The sequence below is a fragment of the Anopheles arabiensis genome, chromosome 2 (assembly GCF_016920715.1).
Source record: "Anopheles arabiensis isolate DONGOLA chromosome 2, AaraD3, whole genome shotgun sequence".
In the NCBI taxonomy this organism is placed as follows: Eukaryota; Metazoa; Arthropoda; class Insecta; order Diptera; family Culicidae; genus Anopheles; species Anopheles arabiensis.
Window position 1 is genome coordinate 24,350,409 of NC_053517.1, and position 26,341 is coordinate 24,376,749.

The 26,341-nt window shown below is 47.7% G+C and overlaps 2 protein-coding genes across 2 annotated transcripts; both read right to left on the reverse strand.

Moving 5' to 3' along the window:
* Positions 1–6,108: 6,108 nt before the first annotated feature.
* LOC120897532 lies at positions 6,109–17,647 on the reverse strand. The gene is made up of 12 exons (XM_040302494.1): positions 17,434–17,647; positions 17,121–17,227; positions 16,767–17,046; positions 16,594–16,663; positions 15,964–16,526; positions 15,557–15,900; positions 13,961–14,170; positions 9,353–9,446; positions 9,121–9,243; positions 6,802–7,809; positions 6,541–6,723; positions 6,109–6,451 (listed from the first exon to the last, which is right to left on the reverse strand). The coding sequence occupies exons 1-12, from the start codon at positions 17,597–17,599 to the stop codon at positions 6,297–6,299; spliced, it is 3,303 nt and encodes a 1,100-aa protein (XP_040158428.1). The 5' UTR covers positions 17,600–17,647; the 3' UTR covers positions 6,109–6,296.
* Positions 17,648–18,275: 628 nt separating this feature from the next.
* LOC120897543 lies at positions 18,276–25,036 on the reverse strand. Its single transcript, XM_040302517.1, has 12 exons — positions 24,299–25,036; positions 24,107–24,213; positions 23,203–23,482; positions 23,055–23,124; positions 22,415–22,968; positions 21,997–22,340; positions 20,734–20,962; positions 20,545–20,651; positions 19,632–19,911; positions 19,470–19,539; positions 18,841–19,397; positions 18,276–18,776 (listed from the first exon to the last, which is right to left on the reverse strand). The coding sequence occupies exons 1-12, from the start codon at positions 24,462–24,464 to the stop codon at positions 18,430–18,432; spliced, it is 3,111 nt and encodes a 1,036-aa protein (XP_040158451.1). The 5' UTR covers positions 24,465–25,036; the 3' UTR covers positions 18,276–18,429.
* Between the last annotated feature and the right edge of the window lie 1,305 nt (positions 25,037–26,341).

The window sequence follows — 26,341 nt, forward strand, 5'->3', positions numbered from 1 at the left end:
AGCGCGAGCGAGCGTTCTTTTCAGTGGCACTCACTGGCGCTCTGCCTCGTGCATTTTAAAGGCATGCAATAGAGCGCATTCTCTCCGTGAAGGCGCTCCATCCGCCATTTTTAATTTTCAGCCCAAAACAACGGACTTTGGATCCGATCTTGGGCCGGAACCCCACCGTGTGTTTGTATCTACCCCTCGACTGAAAATTTAATTCTCTTTTTCTGTCAGGTGAGCTTAAACCGCGGACAGTGAGATTCAAATTCAAATTTAAATGATTTTTTTTCACGAAAAATTCCACGCAACTGACATTTTCTACTTATTATTTTTGTGTTGTAACGGGGTTTGTGATATTTAATGTTGGTGTTACTATCTACATTAACTGCACACGTATTAAAACTTTATAAATTAACATAAATGTATTATTAAAAATCTGACTGCTTGCACCGAGGACGTTCTTGTAAGTCCGCGTTACAACCAACGTGTTCGGCACCATCGCTCCCGTTCATTGGCCTGGCGAGCGATCATTGCCCTATCCTGCCGAACCGCTCTCACTAACACATCAACACGCTGGCAGGACTGTCAGCGGTGAGTGACTGCAATAACGGCGATCGCAAGTTCGGCAGGTCGGGTCACAACATCTCCCCCTTTTTAGTATAGCCGATATCCGTCGAGCCTACGCGGAGGTCTTCTAAGCCTAGAAGATCGGCGTGGCGGTTGTATCGGCTGTCTGATGCTGGTCTCGGATGCAGATGGTAGAGGCTGTACAATCTGCTGCGTTGGGGACCTATCGGAAGAAAAAACGTTGTGATGTGCTGGACGGATCGTTGTTCCGTTCCACGGGTATCGGTGCCTTTGGTGTCGGTGCCCACGGTGTTGGTGCCACTTCCGCAAGAATATCAAGCGGCAGCTGATGCTTAGTTGAGTCGCCGGCAAGATGTCCTTGGCCACTCGATGTACGTGCGCGCATTTGATTGGCATGTCGACGATGAGGGCGATGTCCATCGGTGATAATCTCGTACATTACGCTTCCGATCCGTTTCGATACCATTCCGGGAATCCACTGCCAAGCATTGCGCGAATAATGTTTCATATAGACAGCATCTCCAGGTTGAAACTGTCTAGCTGCTGGCGGTTGCTGATCATCTCGTTGGTCGACTTCGGAATGTGTTGTTGTAGTTGGGCGTATCAGATCTAAGGGAATTCTAATGTTTCGATTAAATAAAACTTGAGCTGGCGTGCGTTGGTTAAGTGCAGGGTGCGGAGTTGAGCGATATGTTTGCAGGAAGGTGTCGAGTGCCGTTTCAGTGGATATATCATCTGATTGGATTTTTCTTCAGGGCTCGTTTCATAGTATCCACAAAGCGCTCTGCTTGCCCATTAGACTGTGGGTGAAACGGCGGTGTTTTAATATGCTCAATGCCACTTTGCTTGCAGTAATCTTTAAACGCGTCGCTTGTAAATTGGGCTCCGTTATCGCTGACTAGTTTTTCAGGCATGCCAAAACGTGCAAAGATGCTTCGCAGCATCGAAATGGTAGCTGTAGTGGTTGTGGTGATTGTTTTCATCACTTCAGGCCACTTTGAGAATGCGTCAACCACGATCAAGAAATAAGCTCCATCAACTGGTCCTGCATAGTCTATATGCACTCTTTCCCACGGTTTGGTGGTCTTTGGCCAAAACTTTGGTTCTAGTAAAGGTGGTGATTTTGCGACTGCCATGCATGCTGTACAGCTGGAAACGCAGTCGGCTATATCCTCATCAATAGATGGCCAGTATAAATAGCTGCGAGCGACGGACTTCATGCGTTGAATCCCTGGATGCCCTCTATGAAGTTGATTCAAGCACCGCATGCGTAGTTTTCTGGGGATTACTACTCTCTCTCTAAAAAGAACACAATCACCTACGGTCGACAGGTCATCCTTTCTATTATAGAAGCGTGCTAACTCCATTCCATATGACGAGTCAGACGGCCAGCCTTCTTGGATGTATTTGTGAACCTTCCATAGTAGGGAATCTGTCCGTGTCCCTTCCTCTATGTCTCTGAAATTGAGAGGGAATGTATTAATCATGTTGAGAACTACGGACCTTACATCCTCTTCTAGCTGGAGGCTGGCGATGACGTATTCTGTCTCCGGTTTAGCGTGATTTCTTATGAGCCTTGAGAGAATGTCAGCATTTCCAAAGTTTTCGGTGGGGACGTACTCTATCGAAAAGTCGTATAACTGCAGTGTTAGCGCAAAGCGTTGCAGTCTATTCGCTGTGAATACTGGGATGCCTTTCTTTGAGCCGAAGATGCGTAATAAGGGACGGTGGTCGGTTTGGAGCCTGAAAGAACGACCATAAAGCATCTTGTGAAATTTAGTTACGGCAAATACAATGGCCAACCCTTCGCGATCTATTTGACTATATTTTTCCTCCGTTGTTGTCAAAGCACGTGACGCATGCTGAACGACCTTTATTGAGCCATCGCCAAACTTGTGAGAAATGGTGGCTCCTAGTCCCACTGATGATGCATCCGCTGCCACAATAATCTCTGCGGTGGGGTCGTAGTGGGTGAGGAGGAGATCGGATGATAGGATTTCTTTAAAATATTTAAATGCCTTTTCACATTGCATATTCCAAGCGAATTTTGTGTCACTTTTCAGCAAGTTATCAAGCGGATACCTCAATTCGCGCATTTTTGGCACAAACTTTCCATAAAAATTTACTGCTCCGAGGAAAGAGCGCACGCCTTTGATATCAGTAGGTGCGGGAAGATTTTTTATTGCCTCGATTTTCGCAGGATTCGGTCGGATACCATGACGGTCGATTACGTGTCCAAGGTAATCGATTTGCCTCATCTTCAACGAGCATTTGTCTGCTCGGACGGAAAAACCAAATTGTTCGAGGCGTTGAAAAAGTTTCGTTAGATTTTCGTCATGCTCTTCCTCTGTTTTCCCCCCGACAACCACGTCATCCATATAGCCAGAAGTTCCCTGCAATCCTGCCAGCATTCTATCTATAATCTGCTGGAACGCGGCTGGAGCTACTTTTATGCCTGGAGGAAGGCGGTTATAATGGTATAAACCTCTATGGGTGTTAATGGTAAGCAATGGACGATATTGTTCGTGAATCTCGACCTGGAGGAACGCGTCTGACAGGTCTACTTTGCTGAACCAACTACTGTGCGCAAGCTTCGAAAAAATATCTTCGGGCAATGGCAATGGATATTCGAGTGGCTGAAGCGCATCGTTTAAGCCAGTCGAGTAGTCGCCACAGATGCGGATGTTGCCATTTGCCTTTCGTACGACTACGATCGGGGCTGCCCATTCGGAAAAGTCTACGCGCGTGATGATATTCAATTGTTCCAACCTATCCAGCTCTTTGTTGACCGTCTCAATCATGGCATAAGCGACAGGCCTTTTGGACAAAACACGGGTCGAGCGTCTTCTTTCAACTGCAAGTGGATGCGGCTTTTAGTGCATAGCCCCGTACCGCTAAAAACTGTCGGAAATTTAGCTTGGAGACCCTTGATGTAGCCGCTTGACGATACCATTTTGCAGTAGCTATCCATTGGTAGCGAACTGAGACCAAATTGATCGATGAGATCAGCACCCAACAATAAAATGTTTGCTCGCGTCACCCGAATGATAGCTTCCCTCGTTTTACCTGCCATTTCAATGCTGGTTTCGAATTCACCGTCGAGTTGAAGCTCCTCACCCGATGCTGTCCTAGCGTTGACCTCTGCCGGAACTAACGATGGTTTGCCCAGTTGTTGCCACAACGAGCGACTGATGACTGTTATGTCCGACCCAGTGTCCAGCTGCAAGCTCACGTGTTGACCACATATGGTCAGGTTGACGTATTTTCGTCTGTCGTTAACCCTGCAAATATTCACAGTTACAACACGTGATGTTACCTGCCGGTGCTTTCGAAAGTTGCGCTGTCGTCTTATCGGTCCTGATGTGCGGCAAAACCCTTCCCGATGACCGATTTTTCCACAATTGGAGCACTTATGCGATTTGAACTTGCAGTCTCTGGACCAATGAAGCTCACCGCATAACCAGCAGGGTTTCGATGGTTTCGCCGATGCTCCGGAATCACTCGATTTCTGCTTCCGGAAATTAGCTGGTTGCGTGCCCGATCGATGGTACCGCTGGTTCGACTGCATACCTGCACCGTGCACTGCAAGGACTCGTTCACGCGACTCCGTTCCAATCATCGCGCTGTCAACCTTCAGGCTCTTTATCCGCTGGCACTCTGCTGCAAGATCCTCCAAAGTAACGTCACTTCGTTCCTCGATGCGTGCGAGAAGTCGTGTGCGGATGTCTGAATCAGCCTCATCCTTTAGTCCACACACGAGCGTCAAACACTTAAACTGATTCTCACTCATGGACGAAAACTGGTAGTCGACGCACGATCGGTTCACGCGGCAGATGAATGTGAGTATGTCTTCGGATTGCGCTTTTGTCAGCTTCATGCATTTGTATCGTTTGCTGACAAGCGACTCAGCCCTTCCGAAAAGCGAACTCAATATGCTGACTGTGTCTTGAAAACTCACATCGCGCGGAACTCGTGGAAGGATAAAGCTGGTATACCGTGAATGCTCTGTCGTGCCCAGCTTACGCACGAGTAAACGAACTTTCGCCGCGTCGTCGAGTCGGGAGGCGTCCTGCTTAAACAGGTCGTCGTAACGTGAAAACCAGGCGGAAAACGTAACGTCCGACTCGGCCTCGTACCGAAACTCGGAAATGCTGCTCGCCAAAGCATCCATGGTAAGCTCGGGCTGCTGCTGCGGGACGAAAGACTGCTGCTGCGGGACGAAAGACTGCTGCTGCGAATGCTGCTGGGGCTGCGACGTTTGCGGGAGCGGGTGCAATTGCATTAATTGCGACATCATTTGCTGCTGTTGGGCCATCTGCTTCTGCATTAATTGCAGCATTTGGTAGATCATCGCGCTGTCTGGGGACGATCCTGCTTCCTGAGATGACGCTCCTTCTGGGTGCAGCGATGGCGTCGGCGATATGCTGAGCGATGGCGCCGCTGGTACGCCGAGCGATGACCCCGCTGGTACGCCGAGCGATGACCCCGCTGGTCCTCGGTGCGGTTGTAGATGCAAGCGTTGTGCATTGACGTCGTGCGCTGATGCGAAGGGTTGCGCTGGTGTAAAAGCGCTGGGGCGGATCAACGGTGATCGACGCGATTCGCCTTCGCTAGCTCCGTCTGATGCACCGTTTTCGTTGGTGCTCATCCTGCGCTTCTTGGACGGTGGACGGGGAATTTTCACACGCACATACACTTACACTTTCACAGATTAAAAATTGTCGTTTTATAAAAAAAAAAAATTGTCCGAATTTACTCGTCGCCACTTTTGTGTTGTAACGGGGTTTGTGATATTTAATGTTGGTGTTACTATCTACATTAACTGCACACGTATTAAAACTTTATAAATTAACATAAATGTATTATTAAAAATCTGACTGCTTGCACCGAGGACGTTCTTGTAAGTCCGCGTTACAACCAACGTGTTCGGCACCATCGCTCCCGTTCATTGGCCTGGCGAGCGATCATTGCCCTATCCTGCCGAACCGCTCTCACTAACACATCAACACGCTGGCAGGACTGTCAGCGGTGAGTGACTGCAATAACGGCGATCGCAAGTTCGGCAGGTCGGGTCACAACAATTATGAACATAACATTTCAACGGAGAAAAATAAAAAATGCCAGGCAAACAAACGTGCATCAGCGCGATAAGTAACAAATGAGGTTAGCAATCCTTGAAACAGCAACCCAAGCGCCACAGATTAAGCTGAAACAACTGAAAAATCAAATATCTATGATTTTCGGTAGGATAAATGGAAAATCGGTAGTTTTAGGGCGGTCATCTGTGATTCGGTAGGCATATAAAAAATCGGTAGGAATACAGATAAATCGGTATTTCTGGTCACTCTGGTACACACTGGGCGTTTCGCTGCAGCGAGCTGACAGCTGTCAATCTGGGGGTCATTTTTCGGAATTGTTTCGCACTGAAATGTTGCGTGAAACATTTCACTCGACCGTTGAATGGACCGTTTTAAGGGTACAAGAAAGAAAAGAACATTTTCCATCAGTTTCCTTCCAAATACTAGTCTCGAAACATTTTTTTCACAAATTATTTATTTGTATGCCCATAACTAAAACAACGCTTGCGCTAACATCGCTTCCCAAGTAAGCACACACAAACCATCTGTGTGTACAAAAACTCCCTCGTTTCACTGTTCGTCTTATCTTCCGGCTGTCGAAAGACGGTTGCATCCGGCGAATGTGTAGAAATGCAGCACCATCCACTATCCACGTGGAACGAATCCAATAAACAGACCGTCTCGTGGCTTCAGCGTCAGCTGCATCGTTAGCTTTGGTTCCGGACCGGCTGCAGTCAGTTTAAAGTGCCGAATCACCTTCGACACGGTACTTTTCAGCTCCAGCATGGCAAACTTTTGACCTACGGGGAAAGTAGTTGTGTGGAAATATGAACAAAAATAATCAACTATCACCCGTTACATAGTACGATACTCCCAATACGGCACTCACCGATACAATTGCGTGGTCCAGCACTGAACGGAACGTAGGCGTACGGGCTCGACTGCTCCATCGTTCGGTCGGGCGCAAACCGTTCAGGATCAAACCGTTCCGGGTCGGGAAACAAGGTAGGATCGCGGTGCATGTGCATGATGCCGATATTAAAATTGGACCCCTCCGGTACTATTTTTCCTCCTGAGGGGAATGGACAATTGATACATGCATTACATACTTCCAGCTCATCCCAAAACGCACTCAACGACTTTGTCTTACCCAACTCGACATTCTCGGTGAACCGACGGGCGATGATCGGTACCGGCGGATACAGACGAAGCGATTCCTTAATCACCAGCTCCAGATACTTCATGTCCTGCAGATTCCGGTGTGTCGCCGGTGTGGCCGGATCATTACCCACTATCGCCACCACTTCCCGGTACACCCGTTCCTGCACCTCCGGATGGCGGGCGAGTAGCAGCAACGTGAACGATATGGCAATCGTGGTCGTATCGTGTCCCTCGAACATGAACGTGTCCACCTCCTCCTGTATTTCCCTGTCCGTCAGCGGGCGCCCATCGATGGTGGCCTGGAGCAACACGTCCAAAAAGGCCATCCGACGCTTCGTCCCCAAATCGGCCATATCTTCATCCTCGACCGTTCCACCACCCTGCTCCATCAACTCCCGGCGGCGCGATTGTATGATCTTCGTGGTGAAATCATGCAGCACCTTAATGATCCGATCCTGGCGCCGCTTATCCGGGGACAGATTGAACAGAAAGTCAACACGCTGCCACACCTTCACGAACCTGCCCGTAAGCACCAGGCTCAGCTCCGTGATCGCTTTCACGTACGCCGAATCAGCATCAGTCTGCGCATTGATCGAGGTACCCATGGCCGTTTCGCAGATGATGTCCAGCGCCGCCAGCGTCACGAACGGGTAGATGTTCACCAGTTGCCCGTTCGCTTCCGGCCGCAACCGGTCGGCCAGGATGCTGCTCTGCTTGTGAAACACCTCGATGAACTGATCGAGGATCTTGAAGTGAAAGGCGGGAGTAAGGATCTTGCGCTTGCTGAACCACTTCTGGCCCGTGCTGAGCAGCAGCCCGTCGCCCAGCCATGGGATGAGGAATTTGTACAGCTCGCTCTTGCGGATCAGTTTCTGGCTGCTCAGGACCGTCTCGTTGTACTTCACGTTGGTGCAGAACAACGCTAACCGGTTGCCGATCCAGACGCGGAACAAGTTGCCGTACCGTTTCCGCAGGTCCGATACGAAGTCGATGATGTCTGGTTGGAGGAAGATACAGTACAAAATACTTGTTCAAATATGTCCTTGGGGAACATAAAGCTGCAGAAGACAACAAATTTGGAAATGTTGTTCTATAAAAATGACCAAGTTCCTAAAAAAAAAACACACACACACACACAATCAATGATTCAACACCTAACACCACTAATCAAACTGCTTCTATGCCACCAGTGTGCGCTAACTTACAGGCCTATTTGCCTCGCAACGTGATAACAAGCCCCACTTGCACACCTCACTGAACACACGCACTAGAACTGTTGATGTTGCTATTGATGTTGATGATGCTACCAAAGACACACCTTCGGGTTGCCCTTTGTTCTGAACTTCTTTCCTTACAAGCTTCCGCATTCATCCCATGGCCGTTCTCTTAAAACTACATAAAGATGCGAAACTTCTTCCACCACTCCCCCAAACCAACCTTCGGGCTTTAAATTAATGTAAAGGTAGAAGCAGCCCACTATCGGCAGCGGAACCGGTCCCGGGATGTGTCTGCCATACTTTATGTTTTGCCGCACCAGCAGATAGTTGATCGTGAGGATCACCACCAGCAGGGCAAGCCCAATTTGTACAACTACCACCATCACCACTGCGATCCGCACGAGACGTGATGCTGTGGATGACTAGGGACAAAAACTAACAACACCGCACTGAACACCCATCGAATGTAATGTTTTTAACCCCGCTATCGATCGAGTCGGTGAGCGTATGTGTGTGTGCGTATGAAAGGTTTTGTTGGTTGTACGCCACTATTACACATCTGCGCTACATTTGCGCGATAACGCCGCGTACTATGCCGCGTGCGCGTACAACAGCGGCATCGCGAAACCGGATTCTACGTCTCATTGATCTCGCGGCCGGTCAGTACACCAACACACACAGACTCGCGCAGTAGGTACAACAATCAGCACAACAAACAACCAGTCACTTCGCTCAAGTGCACCGCCATACGGGTGCATGCGCGCGTACGGTTCAAAAAGCTTACAAGTGATTAGTAAGGAGTCTCCCTCCCATTCCCATGGAGGTTTTGTGGAGATTATTTTGTGGGCCGGTTTTACTGCACCGGTTCAGAGTGCACCGACCAGCCGCGAACAATGCAATGAGGCACGGTCATTAGGTAGAGGGTTAAAGGTTAATCTGTTCAGGCACACTACGTGTTTTATAAAATGTTTCTAGATGGTTCATCTCAATATTGACTAATAAAGTAATGCATTAATAAAGAAAGAACATGTTTGGTTTGCAATTATTAGCGATTTTTCGCGAATATTGTCCTTCTTGTAAGAAATGCTTACCATAAGGATTTTTGCCCGCGTACATCAGCACATTGCCCAGCACTGGAACCGGCTTCGGTCCCGCAATGGTGACCGATTTCTTCTGCGACCAGTCATGAAATAGATACCGTAACAGGACTAGCACTACAAAGGATAACACGAACGGTATAAACATTTCGGCGAACTATTGCTTAAAAGCTTAATCCCGTCAACACACGAAACTTTCCCACAGAAAGTGTGTTGGTAAACTGACCCTCAGCTGAAGTACGGTTGTACAAGTTGTATCTTATCCCACTGAATGTGCTTGTTATCAAGTAGTACAGAATATGAACGATTAGATAGAGAATATATACAGGGGACCACACATCAATTCAATATCTTGACGGTATCAGATAAGCAACACGCATAATTGATCGGGATTAGTTTGCCTTTAATCTACGTTTTATTGGCACAAGATTGCATTTTTGCACTGTTAAATACACACAGAACGTGGTTGGATATCCGTATTAGTATCTAACCGATTCAGCAGAGATACCGAAAACTAAAAAATATTATACTCTATTTTGTGTTGTAACGGGGTTTGTGATATTTAATGTTGGTGTTACTATCTACATTAACTGCACACGTATTAAAACTTTATAAATTAACATAAATGTATTATTAAAAATCTGACTGCTTGCACCGAGGACGTTCTTGTAAGTGCCGCGTTACAACCAACGTGTTCGGCACCATCGCTCCCGTTCATTGGCCTGGCGAGCGATCATTGCCCTATCCTGCCGAACCGCTCTCACTAACACATCAACACGCTGGCATGACTGTCAGCGGTGAGTGACTGCAATAACGGCGATCGCAAGTTCGGCAGGTCGGGTCACAACATCTCCCCCTTTTTAGTATAGCCGATATCCGTCGAGCCTACGCGGAGGTCTTCTAAGCCTAGAAGATCGGCGTGGCGGTTGTATCGGCTGTCTGATGCTGGTCTCGGATGCAGATGGTAGAGGCTGTACAATCTGCTGCGTTGGGGACCTATCGGAAGAAAAAACGTTGTGATGTGCTGGACGGATCGTTGTTCCGTTCCACGGGTATCGGTGCCTTTGGTGTCGGTGCCCACGGTGTTGGTGCCACTTCCGCAAGAATATCAAGCGGCAGCTGATGCTTAGTTGAGTCGCCGGCAAGATGTCCTCGGCCACTCGATGTACGTGCGCGCATTTGATTGGCATGTCGACGATGAGGGCGATGTCCATCGGTGATAATCTCGTACATTACGCTTCCGATCCGTTTCGATACCATTCCGGGAATCCACTGCCAAGCATTGCGCGAATAATGTTTCATATAGACAGCATCTCCAGGTTGAAACTGTCTAGCTGCTGGCGGTTGCTGATCATCTCGTTGGTCGACTTCGGAATGTGTTGTTGTAGTTGGGCGTATCAGATCTAAGGGAATTCTAATGTTTCGATTAAATAAAACTTGAGCTGGCGTGCGTTGGTTAAGTGCAGGGTGCGGAGTTGAGCGATATGTTTGCAGGAAGGTGTCGAGTGCCGTTTCAGTGGATATATCATCTGATTGGATTTTTCTTCAGGGCTCGTTTCATAGTATCCACAAAGCGCTCTGCTTGCCCATTAGACTGTGGGTGAAACGGCGGTGTTTTAATATGCTCAATGCCACTTTGCTTGCAGTAATCTTTAAACGCGTCGCTTGTAAATTGGGCTCCGTTATCGCTGACTAGTTTTTCAGGCATGCCAAAACGTGCAAAGATGCTTCGCAGCATCGAAATGGTAGCTGTAGTGGTTGTGGTGATTGTTTTCATCACTTCAGGCCACTTTGAGAATGCGTCAACCACGATCAAGAAATAAGCTCCATCAACTGGTCCTGCATAGTCTATATGCACTCTTTCCCACGGTTTGGTGGTCTTTGGCCAAAACTTTGGTTCTAGTAAAGGTGGTGATTTTGCGACTGCCATGCATGCTGTACAGCTGGAAACGCAGTCGGCTATATCCTCATCAATAGATGGCCAGTATAAATAGCTGCGAGCGACGGACTTCATGCGTTGAATCCCTGGATGCCCTCTATGAAGTTGATTCAAGCACCGCATGCGTAGTTTTCTGGGGATTACTACTCTCTCTCTAAAAAGAACACAATCACCTACGGTCGACAGGTCATCCTTTCTATTATAGAAGCGTGCTAACTCCATTCCATATGACGAGTCAGACGGCCAGCCTTCTTGGATGTATTTGTGAACCTTCCATAGTAGGGAATCTGTCCGTGTCCCTTCCTCTATGTCTCTGAAATTGAGAGGGAATGTATTAATCATGTTGAGAACTACGGACCTTACATCCTCTTCTAGCTGGAGGCTGGCGATGACGTATTCTGTCTCCGGTTTAGCGTGATTTCTTATGAGCCTTGAGAGAATGTCAGCATTTCCAAAGTTTTCGGTGGGGACGTACTCTATCGAAAAGTCGTATAACTGCAGTGTTAGCGCAAAGCGTTGCAGTCTATTCGCTGTGAATACTGGGATGCCTTTCTTTGAGCCGAAGATGCGTAATAAGGGACGGTGGTCGGTTTGGAGCCTGAAAGAACGACCATAAAGCATCTTGTGAAATTTAGTTACGGCAAATACAATGGCCAACCCTTCGCGATCTATTTGACTATATTTTTCCTCCGTTGTTGTCAAAGCACGTGACGCATGCTGAACGACCTTTATTGAGCCATCGCCAAACTTGTGAGAAATGGTGGCTCCTAGTCCCACTGATGATGCATCCGCTGCCACAATAATCTCTGCGGTGGGGTCGTAGTGGGTGAGGAGGAGATCGGATGATAGGATTTCTTTAAAATATTTAAATGCCTTTTCACATTGCATATTCCAAGCGAATTTTGTGTCACTTTTCAGCAAGTTATCAAGCGGATACCTCAATTCGCGCATTTTTGGCACAAACTTTCCATAAAAATTTACTGCTCCGAGGAAAGAGCGCACGCCTTTGATATCAGTAGGTGCGGGAAGATTTTTTATTGCCTCGATTTTCGCAGGATTCGGTCGGATACCATGACGGTCGATTACGTGTCCAAGGTAATCGATTTGCCTCATCTTCAACGAGCATTTGTCTGCTCGGACGGAAAAACCAAATTGTTCGAGGCGTTGAAAAAGTTTCGTTAGATTTTCGTCATGCTCTTCCTCTGTTTTCCCCCCGACAACCACGTCATCCATATAGCCAGAAGTTCCCTGCAATCCTGCCAGCATTCTATCTATAATCTGCTGGAACGCGGCTGGAGCTACTTTTATGCCTGGAGGAAGGCGGTTATAATGGTATAAACCTCTATGGGTGTTAATGGTAAGCAATGGACGATATTGTTCGTGAATCTCGACCTGGAGGAACGCGTCTGACAGGTCTACTTTGCTGAACCAACTACTGTGCGCAAGCTTCGAAAAAATATCTTCGGGCAATGGCAATGGATATTCGAGTGGCTGAAGCGCATCGTTTAAGCCAGTCGAGTAGTCGCCACAGATGCGGATGTTGCCATTTGCCTTTCGTACGACTACGATCGGGGCTGCCCATTCGGAAAAGTCTACGCGCGTGATGATATTCAATTGTTCCAACCTATCCAGCTCTTTGTTGACCGTCTCAATCATGGCATAAGCGACAGGCCTTTTTGGACAAAACACGGGTCGAGCGTCTTCTTTCAACTGCAAGTGGATGCGGCTTTTAGTGCATAGCCCCGTACCGCTAAAAACTGTCGGAAATTTAGCTTGGAGACCCTTGATGTAGCCGCTTGACGATACCATTTTGCAGTAGCTATCCATTGGTAGCGAACTGAGACCAAATTGATCGATGAGATCAGCACCCAACAATAAAATGTTTGCTCGCGTCACCCGAATGATAGCTTCCCTCGTTTTACCTGCCATTTCAATGCTGGTTTCGAATTCACCGTCGAGTAGAAGCTCCTCACCCGATGCTGTCCTAGCGTTGACCTCTGCCGGAACTAACGATGGTTTGCCCAGTTGTTGCCACAACGAGCGACTGATGACTGTTATGTCCGACCCAGTGTCCAGCTGCAAGCTCACGTGTTGACCACATATGGTCAGGTTGACGTATTTTCGTCTGTCGTTAACCCTGCAAATATTCACAGTTACAACACGTGATGTTACCTGCCGGTGCTTTCGAAAGTTGCGCTGTCGTCTTATCGGTCCTGATGTGCGGCAAAACCCTTCCCGATGACCGATTTTTCCACAATTGGAGCACTTATGCGATTTGAACTTGCAGTCTCTGGACCAATGAAGCTCACCGCATAACCAGCAGGGTTTCGATGGTTTCGCCGATGCTCCGGAATCACTCGATTTCTGCTTCCGGAAATTAGCTGGTTGCGTGCCCGATCGATGGTACCGCTGGTTCGACTGCATACCTGCACCGTGCACTGCAAGGACTCGTTCACGCGACTCCGTTCCAATCATCGCGCTGTCAACCTTCAGGCTCTTTATCCGCTGGCACTCTGCTGCAAGATCCTCCAAAGTAACGTCACTTCGTTCCTCGATGCGTGCGAGAAGTCGTGTGCGGATGTCTGAATCAGCCTCATCCTTTAGTCCACACACGAGCGTCAAACACTTAAACTGATTCTCACTCATGGACGAAAACTGGTAGTCGACGCACGATCGGTTCACGCGGCAGATGAATGTGAGTATGTCTTCGGATTGCGCTTTTGTCAGCTTCATGCATTTGTATCGTTTGCTGACAAGCGACTCAGCCCTTCCGAAAAGCGAACTCAATATGCTGACTGTGTCTTGAAAACTCACATCGCGCGGAACTCGTGGAAGGATAAAGCTGGTATACCGTGAATGCTCTGTCGTGCCCAGCTTACGCACGAGTAAACGAACTTTCGCCGCGTCGTCGAGTCGGGAGGCGTCCTGCTTAAACAGGTCGTCGTAACGTGAAAACCAGGCGGAAAACGTAACGTCCGACTCGGCCTCGTACCGAAACTCGGAAATGCTGCTCGCCAAAGCATCCATGGTAAGCTCGGGCTGCTGCTGCGGGACGAAAGACTGCTGCTGCGGGACGAAAGACTGCTGCTGCGAATGCTGCTGGGGCTGCGACGTTTGCGGGAGCGGGTGCAATTGCATTAATTGCGACATCATTTGCTGCTGTTGGGCCATCTGCTTCTGCATTAATTGCAGCATTTGGTAGATCATCGCGCTGTCTGGGGACGATCCTGCTTCCTGAGATGACGCTCCTTCTGGGTGCAGCGATGGCGTCGGCGATATGCTGAGCGATGGCGCCGCTGGTACGCCGAGCGATGACCCCGCTGGTCCTCGGTGCGGTTGTAGATGCAAGCGTTGTGCATTGACGTCGTGCGCTGATGCGAAGGGTTGCGCTGGTGTAAAAGCGCTGGGGCGGATCAACGGTGATCGACGCGATTCGCCTTCGCTAGCTCCGTCTGATGCACCGTTTTCGTTGGTGCTCATCCTGCGCTTCTTGGACGGTGGACGGGGAATTTTCACACGCACATACACTTACACTTTCACAGATTAAAAATTGTCGTTTTATAAAAAAAAAAAATTGTCCGAATTTACTCGTCGCCACTTTTGTGTTGTAACGGGGTTTGTGATATTTAATGTTGGTGTTACTATCTACATTAACTGCACACGTATTAAAACTTTATAAATTAACATAAATGTATTATTAAAAATCTGACTGCTTGCACCGAGGACGTTCTTGTAAGTGCCGCGTTACAACCAACGTGTTCGGCACCATCGCTCCCGTTCATTGGCCTGGCGAGCGATCATTGCCCTATCCTGCCGAACCGCTCTCACTAACACATCAACACGCTGGCATGACTGTCAGCGGTGAGTGACTGCAATAACGGCGATCGCAAGTTCGGCAGGTCGGGTCACAACACTCTATAAAAAAGAAACATTGAAATGTTGAGTTCAAACCTTCGCAACGAACTGTTCAATCAATGGACAACATCACTAACCTAATGAACGATCGTGCGCTCATCCATACCGCCCATATGCTGTTTCACGTAAAATGATTTCAACTTCCTAGTACGAGTTGCTATGCCAACCTAACGACCCCATCATTGGTTATCGGGTACGGAATGGTTGCGAAGAAACGATTTCATGGTCCACTAACTATGCCTTACCGGTTTGATGGAAGCGCGCCAAACCTATCCGCTGCTTGTACAGTTACCTCAGGACGAAGTTCACTGTCAAGGCTAGGAAGCCGTCAATGGGTTTATCATACCGTCGTGCACTTACTACTCGTAGATACTCATGGTATCTGTAGAGAAACTCACGAATGAATCGAATGAGGATTTTTTACACAAATGTGTTAAGGTTTATTCAACTTTGCGTCTAAAAATCTATTGTTAACTTTAACCCCATTTGGCTCTGTTTTACAGTGTTTATTCTAGCAAGTTCATCTTTCATCTCATAATACTCTCAACTACCAACCATCACCCTGCACCGCTTCTAGTACACGCGTGGCTGCAATCGTACATAAATTCCCTTCTCAGGCCGCAGGATTAGCTCCGCAATAAAGGTTTCATCGTACCGGCCCACCGGCGGCAGTATCTCATAGTTGCGCAACAGTTTGCTCACCAAACTCTTAATTTCAGCCACCGCAAACTTCTGCCCGATACAGTTCCGCGGCCCAGCACTGAACGGAACGTACTGGTAGGGGTTCGTCTTTTCGGCCGACGTTTCCACGTTAAATCGCTCCGGGTCGAACTTTTCCGGGTTTGGGAAGAACTCGGGATTGCGACCAAGGAAGAACGGCAGTATGATCGTATTCGACCCAGCAGGAAACACTTTTCCATCTGTGGGGTGTTGTTTTTAACATTAGAATTTAAACGACTTCTAGTTAAACAGCAAATACTCACTTATTTCAGCATCTTCCATCATTTTACGCCCAAACATTGGCACCGACGGGTACAGCCGAAGCGTCTCCTTGATCACCAGATCCAGATAGTGCATGTCGTTCAGCATCGCTATGGTAACGGGGCGCGTACGATCATCGCCCACCACGTTCCTCACCTCATCAAACACTTTCTGCTGAATTGCGGGATGCTTTGCTAGATTCTGCAGCAAAAAGCTTATCGCAGACGTGGTCGTATCGTGCCCCTCGAACATGAACGTATCGACCTCTTCGCGGATCTCCAAATCAGTCAGCGGTTGGCCATCAATCTTCGACTGCAGCAACATATCCAGGAAGGCCATCTTTTTCTTAATACCCAGCTCGTTCTCGTTCTCGTCGACAACGGTGTTCTTGCCGCTCCCGGCAGCACGGTTCAACTCCTCCCGGCGGCTCTTGATCACACTGTCCGTGTATCCGTGCAGCACCTTAAGCGCTTCCAGCTGCTTGCGACGGTTCGCCGAGAAGCGGTAGAAAATTTCATACCGTATCAGAAAGTTAAACAATCGAATCTGCACCAAGTTGGTGATGCTGCGGAACAAGGGTGGGAAAGATGCATTAACAAGTCGATCTAAAGCATAGAGCGACGCCCACTTACTCCTTTACCGCCTGCACGTACTCCGATTCCGTGTTGAGCTGTGCGTTGACCTTCGTACCCATGGCGGTTTCTAGGTGGTGGACAGTTGATAAACAAACCAAAAAAACAAACAAAACAATCACAGCGTGCTAAACCTTGCCGTACGATTTTCACCCTCTAATCTCTCTACCTACCGCAGATAACGTCCAGCGCGCACAGCGTCACCGGCCGGAAGATGTCGAACGTGTCGCCCGACTTGGCATGGGCCGCCAGCACCTGCACGAACGTGCTGCTCTGCTGATCGAATATCTCGACAAACTGTTCCAGTATTTTGAAGTGAAACGTCGGCGTGATCACCTTCCGGTGGGTGTGCCATTTGCGTCCGGTGCTGGTGAGAAGACCTTCCCCCAGCCAGGGACGGATGAAGTCGTACTCGATCGATTTATCAATGTACTTGTTGCTGCTTAAAATAGCCTGAAGGAAGTATCGAAATGATGAAGCTCAATATTCTTTATAGTGCAATTGTGTCTTCTTCTGTGTATGCATACCTCAACATCTTTCGGTTCCGTAATCACGATCAGCATCTGCGTGCCGAGCCAAATCCGGAAACACTTGCCATACTGCTGGATGAGGCGTCCTACGGTCTGCAAAAATTCTGCCCAAAAAACAGTGCAATCAATTAGTCCCTAGAAACACATTCCACCACTATGTATAATGAAACAACACAGCAAGCAGAAGGTCAAAGTTCACAACCCGCTTCGAAAATCCTTTAACCGCTAATCTGTCCTTTCCGGTCAAACGCTAGGTTCACCCTCTAGATAAGATATCCTCCAAACCTTGTAACTGCACACTGTTACTTACCCGCGGGCGTTTTGCCAGCAAACAGCAACCCATTGCCAATCAGTGGATAAGCACGGGGACCTCCAAGTTTGCCACTGTGCTTCAGAATTTTGCTAAACCGTTCCACGTACACGTAGAACGCTACGGAAGCGACCAGCGCTAGAAGCGTCAGCGTAGCCACAAACATGGTGCGACCGAATGTGTGGCGCTTCCGAAACTTCCGACCGAACTGAAGCAAAGCTAATGACTGCGGTTGGTGGTCGGAAATCTACCGCAAGGAAATCGCCGATAGGGTGCTTATCAGAGAGCAGAGAACGCTAAGGTTGGAAAGATTAGCAATGGTTAGGGTTCCTCAACCCGTTACGTGGGTAAATTTCGGCAACTCATTGCCCCGGTCCATCCCTAACGAACACAGTCACTAATTACGCGTCCACACCGTACCGTTCGCCCTGGTGTACGTTTGAAGGTGATTCTTTATTAAGCCTTTAACGGGACGGCAAGCAACGAACCCTCGGATTTTTTCCTTCATTGCTGTCCTTATTTGACTCTTTGGCTTCTTACAATCAATTCGTATCCTTCTAAACCAAATAACCATCAAAAGCCAGTGAACTAACGATTACAGGCAGTGTAAAAGTGAAAAAAGAGTAATTATACTTTTTAGGGATAATTATTATTTCTGGTCAAAACTGTTAATGTATTCACACTCAACTCGCTCTAAAGTGTATTACTGTATATTTTATCAAAATTATTTACATTTTTCGTCGATCATTTGAGATTAATCATCGATGAATGGCAATAAAGGTTGTTCAAACAGATTAATTTGATTAAAAAGGATATTTTTCCATATTTATTTACAATAACAATAAACAATGAATTTCAAAACTTTGTTAACATGTTTACCCTTCCTCTATTTGCACTACAAAATGCAACAGTAACAATCAAATCAAAAACTTTTTATCACATCAACAACTTCCCTCAGCTGTACATATCACATACGCAGATTATGTCTTCCCCTCCCTAGTACGCCCGTGGCTTCAACCGCACAAACACACCATGCTCCGGTCGCAGGATTAGTTCCGCAATGAACGATTCGTCCTGCTTCCCGGTCGGTGGTAAAATCTCGTAATGGCGCAACACTTTGCTAACCAAACTCTTCAGCTCAGCCACGGCAAACTTCTGCCCGATGCAGTTCCGCGGTCCAGCACTGAACGGGATGTACTGGTAGGGGTTCGTCTTTTCGGCCGATCGTTCCACATTGAACCGTTCCGGATCGAACTTCTCCGGCTGGGGGAAGTAGCGTGCCTCACGGCCGAGGAAGAACGGCGTAATGATCAGGTTGGCACCGGCTGGGATGATCTTTCCATCTGTAAATACGATTGAATGTGGTGTTAATCAACCATCGCTACTTAACGATCGTGACATGCTTACTGATTTCGGTCGTTTCCTGCATCTTCCTTCCAATCATTGGCACCGACGGGTACAGCCGAAGCGTCTCCTTGATCACCAGATCCAGATAGCTCATATCGTTCAGCATCGCCATGGTGACCGGACGCGTACGATCATCGCCCACCACGTTCCTCACCTCATCAAACACCTTCTCCTGTATGGTTGGGTTTTGGGCCAAACTGTACAGCAAAAAGCTTATCGCCGACGTCGTCGTATCGTGCCCCTCGAACATGAACGTGTCCACCTCCTCGCGTATCTCGAGATCGGTCAGCGGACGGCCATCGATCGTCGACTGGAGCAGCATGTCCAGAAAGGCCATACGCTTCTTGATGCCCAGATCCTGATCGCTTGCCTCTTGCTGTTCACCACTTTGCTGTATGCTTGCGAGCTGCTGACGCCGGCCCTTGATCACACTGTCCGTGTAGCTGTGCAGCACCTGCAGCACCTTTCTTTGCTTGCGAGCGTTTGCGGATAGGCGGAAGAAAATGTCATACCGGATGAGAAAATCGTAAAACCTCAGCTGAATGAGATTCGTGATCCTGTGGAGTGAAGAAAGCACACGGTTCATCACACATTTGTTTGGGTAAATTTGTTTGACCGCATTTTCTTACTCCTTTACTGCTAGCACATAGTCGGAAGTAGAGTTGATCTGTGCATTCACCTTCGTTCCCATAGCTGACTCTGTGTTTAGTTGCAAGAAACAATTCAAAATGGAACAAAATTTCAATTCCTTCAATAAAACAGACACCTTCCATCAACCATCACCACCTTACCACATATCACATCCAACGCGCACAGTGTCACCTGCGGGAAGATGTCGAACGATTTGCCCGACGCGGCAAACGGTTCGAGCACCTTGATGAACGTGCTGCTCTGCCGATCGAAAATCTCCACAAACTGTTCCAGTATTTTGAAGTGAAACGTGGGCGTGATCACTTTCCGGTGGGTGTGCCATTTGCGGCCACGGCTTGTGAGCAAACCCTCGCCCAGCCAGGGTCGGATGAAGTCGTACTCGGTCGATTTGTCGATATACTTCGGGCTGCTTAGCAGTACCTGGAAGGAGGGTTCAATTGGAGCGTGCGTCACAAAACGGTACCTTTGTGGGGGGCTCTTAGCTTGAGATCACTTTTACTTAGATAACGCTTTAAAAATAATTACATTGCCTCGCGTCCGATAGTAATAACATCATTTGGCGTTTTTTGCAAGGCATTTTTCCCACTCACTAACAATTATTGTGTATTAACGATGTTCAATGAAACATAACACAAAAACACTATCCCTCATCTCGCATTAGCTTGCAATGAGCTAACTCGCAAAAAAACACATTTCATCACCGCACATACTGCGTGATTAATTAGCTACTCTCCACTCTCAGTGCTCCGTGCTCAAACCACACACACGAACCGGAATCCAGCCGTCGCCACCATGACATTGAGTTTCAGATTCACGGCCCATTCCACCATGCACTTGTGTTTGCCGTCGTATTATTTTCGCACTGAACTTGCACCACCACCATCACCAGCACCATGTGATGATCATGTAACGCTCGCCTGTCAGGGTTGACGACATGCTCCTAGCGGGTTTCAAATGTGCTGCCACCGTCACAACTGCATCAACTGTCTACTTCCCACACTACACACTTGCAGCAACCGGGCCGGGCAAGGCTAGAACCTTGCCCACACCTACCTCAATATCCTTTGGATCGCCCATCACGATCACCAGCTGGGTACCGAGCCAAACGCGAAAGCAGTCCCCGTACCGCTGTATCAACTCCCCAATGATCCGTAGAAAATCTGGAACAACGCAAGCGTACCGGAAGTTGTAAACAATTCTAACAATCACTGTTCAAAACAAACCCCCAATCCAAAGCCTTACCAGCGGGCGATTTGTTGAGAAACATTAACCCATTCCCGAGGATCGGATAGGCCGGTGGGCCACCGAGTTTGCCGGTGTGCCTCAGCATCTCACCAAACCGCCGGTACAGGTAGACCGCGGCCAGGCTGCCCAGTGCCAGCAGGACCGCTAGCGTGGAGTACACCATTCTCGTAACGTTTGGTTTTGTTGTTTGCGTAACGCTGCAGCACGTTGCACGTTGCCCCTTTGGCTTCTAATCAATCACTGAGCCGCTGCCGACCAGCGGCAGCCATTGCCATTTATTCCGCAGCACTAGATCTAACGCAGCGCAGGCGTTCGGGTAATGGGGGCTGAACTTGACATCCTGCCGACGGATGCCTCGGTCGGATCGTGTGCGCAGTTGTTGTTGTTGCAGTTGCGCTTGCCTACCTACACACGCGCTCACGGGCTGTCGGTCGGTTGAGGTTGAGGTAGTGTGCAGTATGGGAAGGTCTACCGGTTTGTGGCGCTCGGTAGGAAGTGGCGCTACTAATTCTAGGTCCCTGCTGCGGTGTCGGTACGTACAGAAGTTCAGGTGCACTGCGTTAGAGGCCATTCCCTTAACACTCGGTGTCGGCGTTGTTCGTCGAGATTGAGAGATGTTTAATTGTTTTACGTAATGAATCTTTGTTGTTGGTCCCGTACTAGTATTAAATTGCTTTATAAGTATCTAGTTGCATTTCTGCAACGTTATGATCGTTGGCGCTCAAGTGAAATACATGATGAAGTAATCGCATTTGCATCATTTTTTGTTCTTCTTGTCAGCATATGTCTACACAGCGTCGGCTTCCTTATCACTGTGAGAACGTTCAACGGTTGCAGTTTGCTGCAGCCAGTCGCCGCTGCCCTTACCCTACTTTTGATAAAGCGATAACCTAAAACCGGGAAAAATGGATCATCTAGAAACTGTCAAGATCAAGCGCACAACCACAACCCGCTGAAACCACCAAGAAGTTCAAGTTGAGTATGTTAGGTGGGATACCTTTTTATTTAATCTTTATGTACATCTTTATGCACATAGTTTACTTAGCTGCTACACAAAAGTGGTCGCACATTACACCCTACAAATATACAGAGCAAAAAAACGCATGCCATGTCAAAGCTTATTACACCCTTCCCATCAATTAAACGTATTGCTTCTGCTGTAAGTACCTGCATGATTATTCCCTATGCTTTTTCGTTTTTTTTTCTCTCTTCATAATTTCATTAAAGTACAACAAAAGAAAGTACAGGCTGGCACCGTTAGTACACCCGTTGCTTAACCCTTATCGGTATGCCGTGCTCCGGGCGCAGGATTAGCTCCGCAATGAACGTTTCCTCGCGCACCTGTTCCGGTGGAAGCAGCTCGTAGTTGCGCAACACTTTGCTAACCAAACTCTTCAGCTCCGTTACGGCAAACTTCTGCCCGATGCAGTTCCGCGGTCCAGCACTGAACGGAATGTACTGGTAAGGGTTCGTCTTCTCGGCCGACCGCTCGACGTTGAACCGTTCCGGATCGAACTTCTCCGGATTGGCAAAACAGTCCGGATCGCGGCCCATAAAGAACGGCAACACTATCACATTGCTGCCAGCGGGGAATATTTTACCATCTGAAAGTGTGCAGTGTGATACAGTACAATTTCATTACAATTAAGTGTATCATAATGTTGCTAAAATGTCTTACTAATTTCCGTATTCTGCAACATTTTCCTTCCAAACAGTGGCACCGACGGGTACAGCCGAAGCGTCTCCTTGATCACCAGATCCAAGTAGTGCATATCGTTCAGCATCGCCATAGTAACCGGCTGCTTGCGATCATCGCCAACGATATTGCGCACCTCGTTGAACGCCCTCTCCTGTACGTCCGGGTTTTTGGCCAAACTGTGCAGCATGAAGCTAATAGCGGACGTCGTCGTATCGTGCCCCTCGAACATGAACGTGTCCACCTCCTCGCGAATCTCCAGATCGGTCAGCGGGCGTCCATCAACCGTCGACTGCAGCAACATATCCAGAAAGGCCATACGCTTCTTACGGCCAAGCACATCCTCCTCCGGCACGTCATCATGACCGGCACCACGTTCATTCAGCTCCTGGCGTCTGGTCCGGATCACACTGTCGGTGTACCCGTGCAGAATGGCCAGGGCTTTCCGTTGCCTTCGCCGGTTGGCCGACAGGCGGAAGAAGAACTCGTACCGTATCACAAAGTCGTAGATACGCAGCTGTATCAGGTTGGTAATCCTGCAAAAGCCCATCACGTAGATAAGGAGTGTAATTAACACCGTTCCGGTGTGGTCTGCCTGCGACCCTTGCAAATAGTACTCAACTCTTTAACTGCCTTCACGTATTCCGATTCCGAGTTCATCTGCGCATTCACCTTAGTGCCCATGGCAGATTCTGCAATACATTTGTGATAGGGAGAATAAGAGTGATCAGCTTCCAAAATGAACCATCCCCTCTTTGCCGCCAACTTACCACATATCACGTCCAGCGCGCACAGTGTCACCAGCGGGAACACATCGAACGTTTCGCCCGACTTGGCAAACAGATGCAGTATGTCGACGAACGTGTTGCCCTGCTGGTCGAAGATGTCCATAAACTCTTCCAGTATTTTGAAGTGAAACGTTGGGGTAATGATCTTCCGGTGCGTCTGCCATTTGCGCCCGCTGCTGATCAGCAAACCTTCGCCCAGCCACGGCCGCACAAAGTCGTACTCGCTCGACTTTTCGATGTACTTTGGGCTGCTCAGAAGGATCTGGAAGGAGAGTTCGATACTATTAGATAATGCTACGAGCTGGCGGTACTTTAAATTAGCCGTACTACAACCGTTACGGTGCTGATCTTGTTTGAAATACCTCACCAAAAGGCGTGAGAACAATCGATATGCATCGAGAAAACTCTCACAATTTACCGGCGCTTACGAAACCGTTTGCAAGGCAGGCAAAAATTATCATAATTTGAGCGCTAAAAAAACAGTTTTCCATGTTTTTCCCCCTTATCAGATCCTGCCACAATGCACTCGATGTAATAGAGACTGCACATTACATTACATCACTGTTTTGTTTGCAGTTGCGGTGCATCATCTTGGTGCACAAACGTTTGCAATGCAAATACCGCTTACGCTTTCATTTTCTAACACCACTGGGTGACGTGTAATGTAAGCTAAATAAGTTGTGCCCATCTCTGTAAGCGTAATTTACGCGCGATCATTCACAGCGTTGGCAATGCGCGATCGATTTACGCGACCGTTTTGTTTGCGCTTGCACAAAACAAAGCGTACACCACCATTGCACCGAATTGTTTGTACTGTTTTTGCCCTTTTAGCTTGGCCCGTTCCTATCCCGACCCACATAGAACACACAAACAGCGACCGACTCACCTCGATGTCCTTCGGATCGGTAATGAGCACGATCAGCTGCGTACCGAGCCAAACACGCAAACATTTGCCGTACTGTGCGATCAGGCGGCCGAGCAGTTGCAGGAATTCTGTAATTTGTTTTGGTTTGTTTTCATTTACTTTTTTTTACAAAACCCAATCACACACACACACAACATCGGTGACCTCACTTACCGGCTGGTGTTTTGTTGATAAACAGAAACCCATTGCCCACCAGCGGGTACGCTACCGGGCCGCCCAGTTTGCCGGCGTAACGCAGCGCACTGCCAAAGTTCGCCACCGTCCACCAGATTGCGATCGACAGCAGCAGCGCCGTACCGCTCACAATGATTGGCCACATGTTCGGGTTCCGTTTCCGTGTAGCGCAAATTCCGCTGCCGAATCACAGTCGTACGGTGCGACACACGATCGACACTGACACGACGCCGCAGTGCGTCTCCATCGGGAACCGCGCGCTACACCGGACCGGAGCGTCGTGTCATCTCACCGCGGTTCAATGCGCGCGCGTATGTATGTGTGAGATGTTGCGATTGTGGTGGGGATCAGCCGGGATGGCAACCAAAAAAAGAAAAGACCCACACCACCCCATCGACTGCGAGAATCAACCCCCCCGAGCAACACAAAGAACGCGCGCGCGATCGTAGAGGGTGCTCGGGGGCCCGTATGATTCGCGAGTGTTTTTAATCGGCACCCTCACACAGGTGGTAACACACTACGCACACTTAAACAGACGCGTACGGGTGACAGTTGATAGTTGCTGGAGAGTAGTGGAACAGTGGTTGGGAGTAGTAAAATGTACTCTTTTTTTGCTTCTCTGCCGGTTCTATACCACGCTCGTTCGGTTGGATTTTCTCAGGCTGTTTGTGAAACACATTCTCTAGCGCAAATGTTCTTATCGCGTGCCCTATATGTTTGTGTGTGTGTTTGTATTATACTTGAATAAATTATGGAAGATTCAACCGATCTATATCTGTTTGCAACTATCTATCTGTAAAACACCCAGTATCGAAAACTTTTTGAAAACAATACGCAAGCAGCGTCATGATTGGATGAATTACGGTAAATTGCATCCTTTTTTGCATTACAAGCACAATTTAATAGTCATTATCTGAATTAAGGTAATTAGATGTGAGACAAACATACTGACATGTGCCTTTGAGTCGTGTACTTACTAAGCTATGATAAATTACGATCATTTTAAAACTTTACAAATTATAATTAATGAATGAATATTTTACATGTGTATTAATGTTCAAAAATTGTGATTATTCAGCACTAATTTATCATTAATGTTATGTTTAAAAAAACACATGCTTCAAGACATATTTGAGAAGTAAGGATGAAACGAAAGAACGATTGACATTAAAAAGAGAATAAAAAATAGAATACATAAAAAAACCGAAAGAACGCTTCGAATCACGTTTATCCCACCACATAATGGTTCTATGGTCGAAATTTACTTTTAAAAAAACTCGTACACCTTGAAACTCGCATCGCGTCCACTAGAGCTAAAAATTCAGACCAAGAAAAAATCCAACGGATAATTTGTATTCTGATTGTTTAAACCTTATCGCTAACGAACTCATCCGAAATTTCCGGTTTTTCGTCGAAGAAACAAAAAATCGCCATAAAGCATGACATCTGTGTGTTGCCATTCTGAGTGTGTTGCAGAGGACACGAATTGGAATAGATCGTTGTGTTATCACATGCTTTGGAGATCTTCAGCCCGCATGTGTTCTTACATTCCATAAAAATTACCTAAGCGATTTGATTCAAATTAACATAGGGGTTTTACTTTAAACCAACGATTAAATATCAATCAATAATTGATAATATATTCGTTACTTTTTCGACTAAATTGATTCCACCAGGGCTAGAGGCTGAGAAAGAAAAGGAACCTGTGGAGTGATCCGACCAAGTATTTCATGATACTCACGTAATCAGGGCGATAACTCAGTGGCACATTAAGTGCAGTAGATAAGGGATCTCAACATTTAATAAATAAAACTATGTTAATGTCGTGCTATAGGTGCTACAGCTGCATGATTGAGGTAGATCCGCTGGAGAACTCTTTAAAACAGCAAACTTTTGAGTAACTTGATCTGTACTTTCCGGCACTCATTTGACGTTTATTAATTGCTTTTATCGCCATACTTGTAATTAAAATGAAAGTCGTACGAACCGTTCAATGTTCATCACTCGATGCTGCTAGGAAAG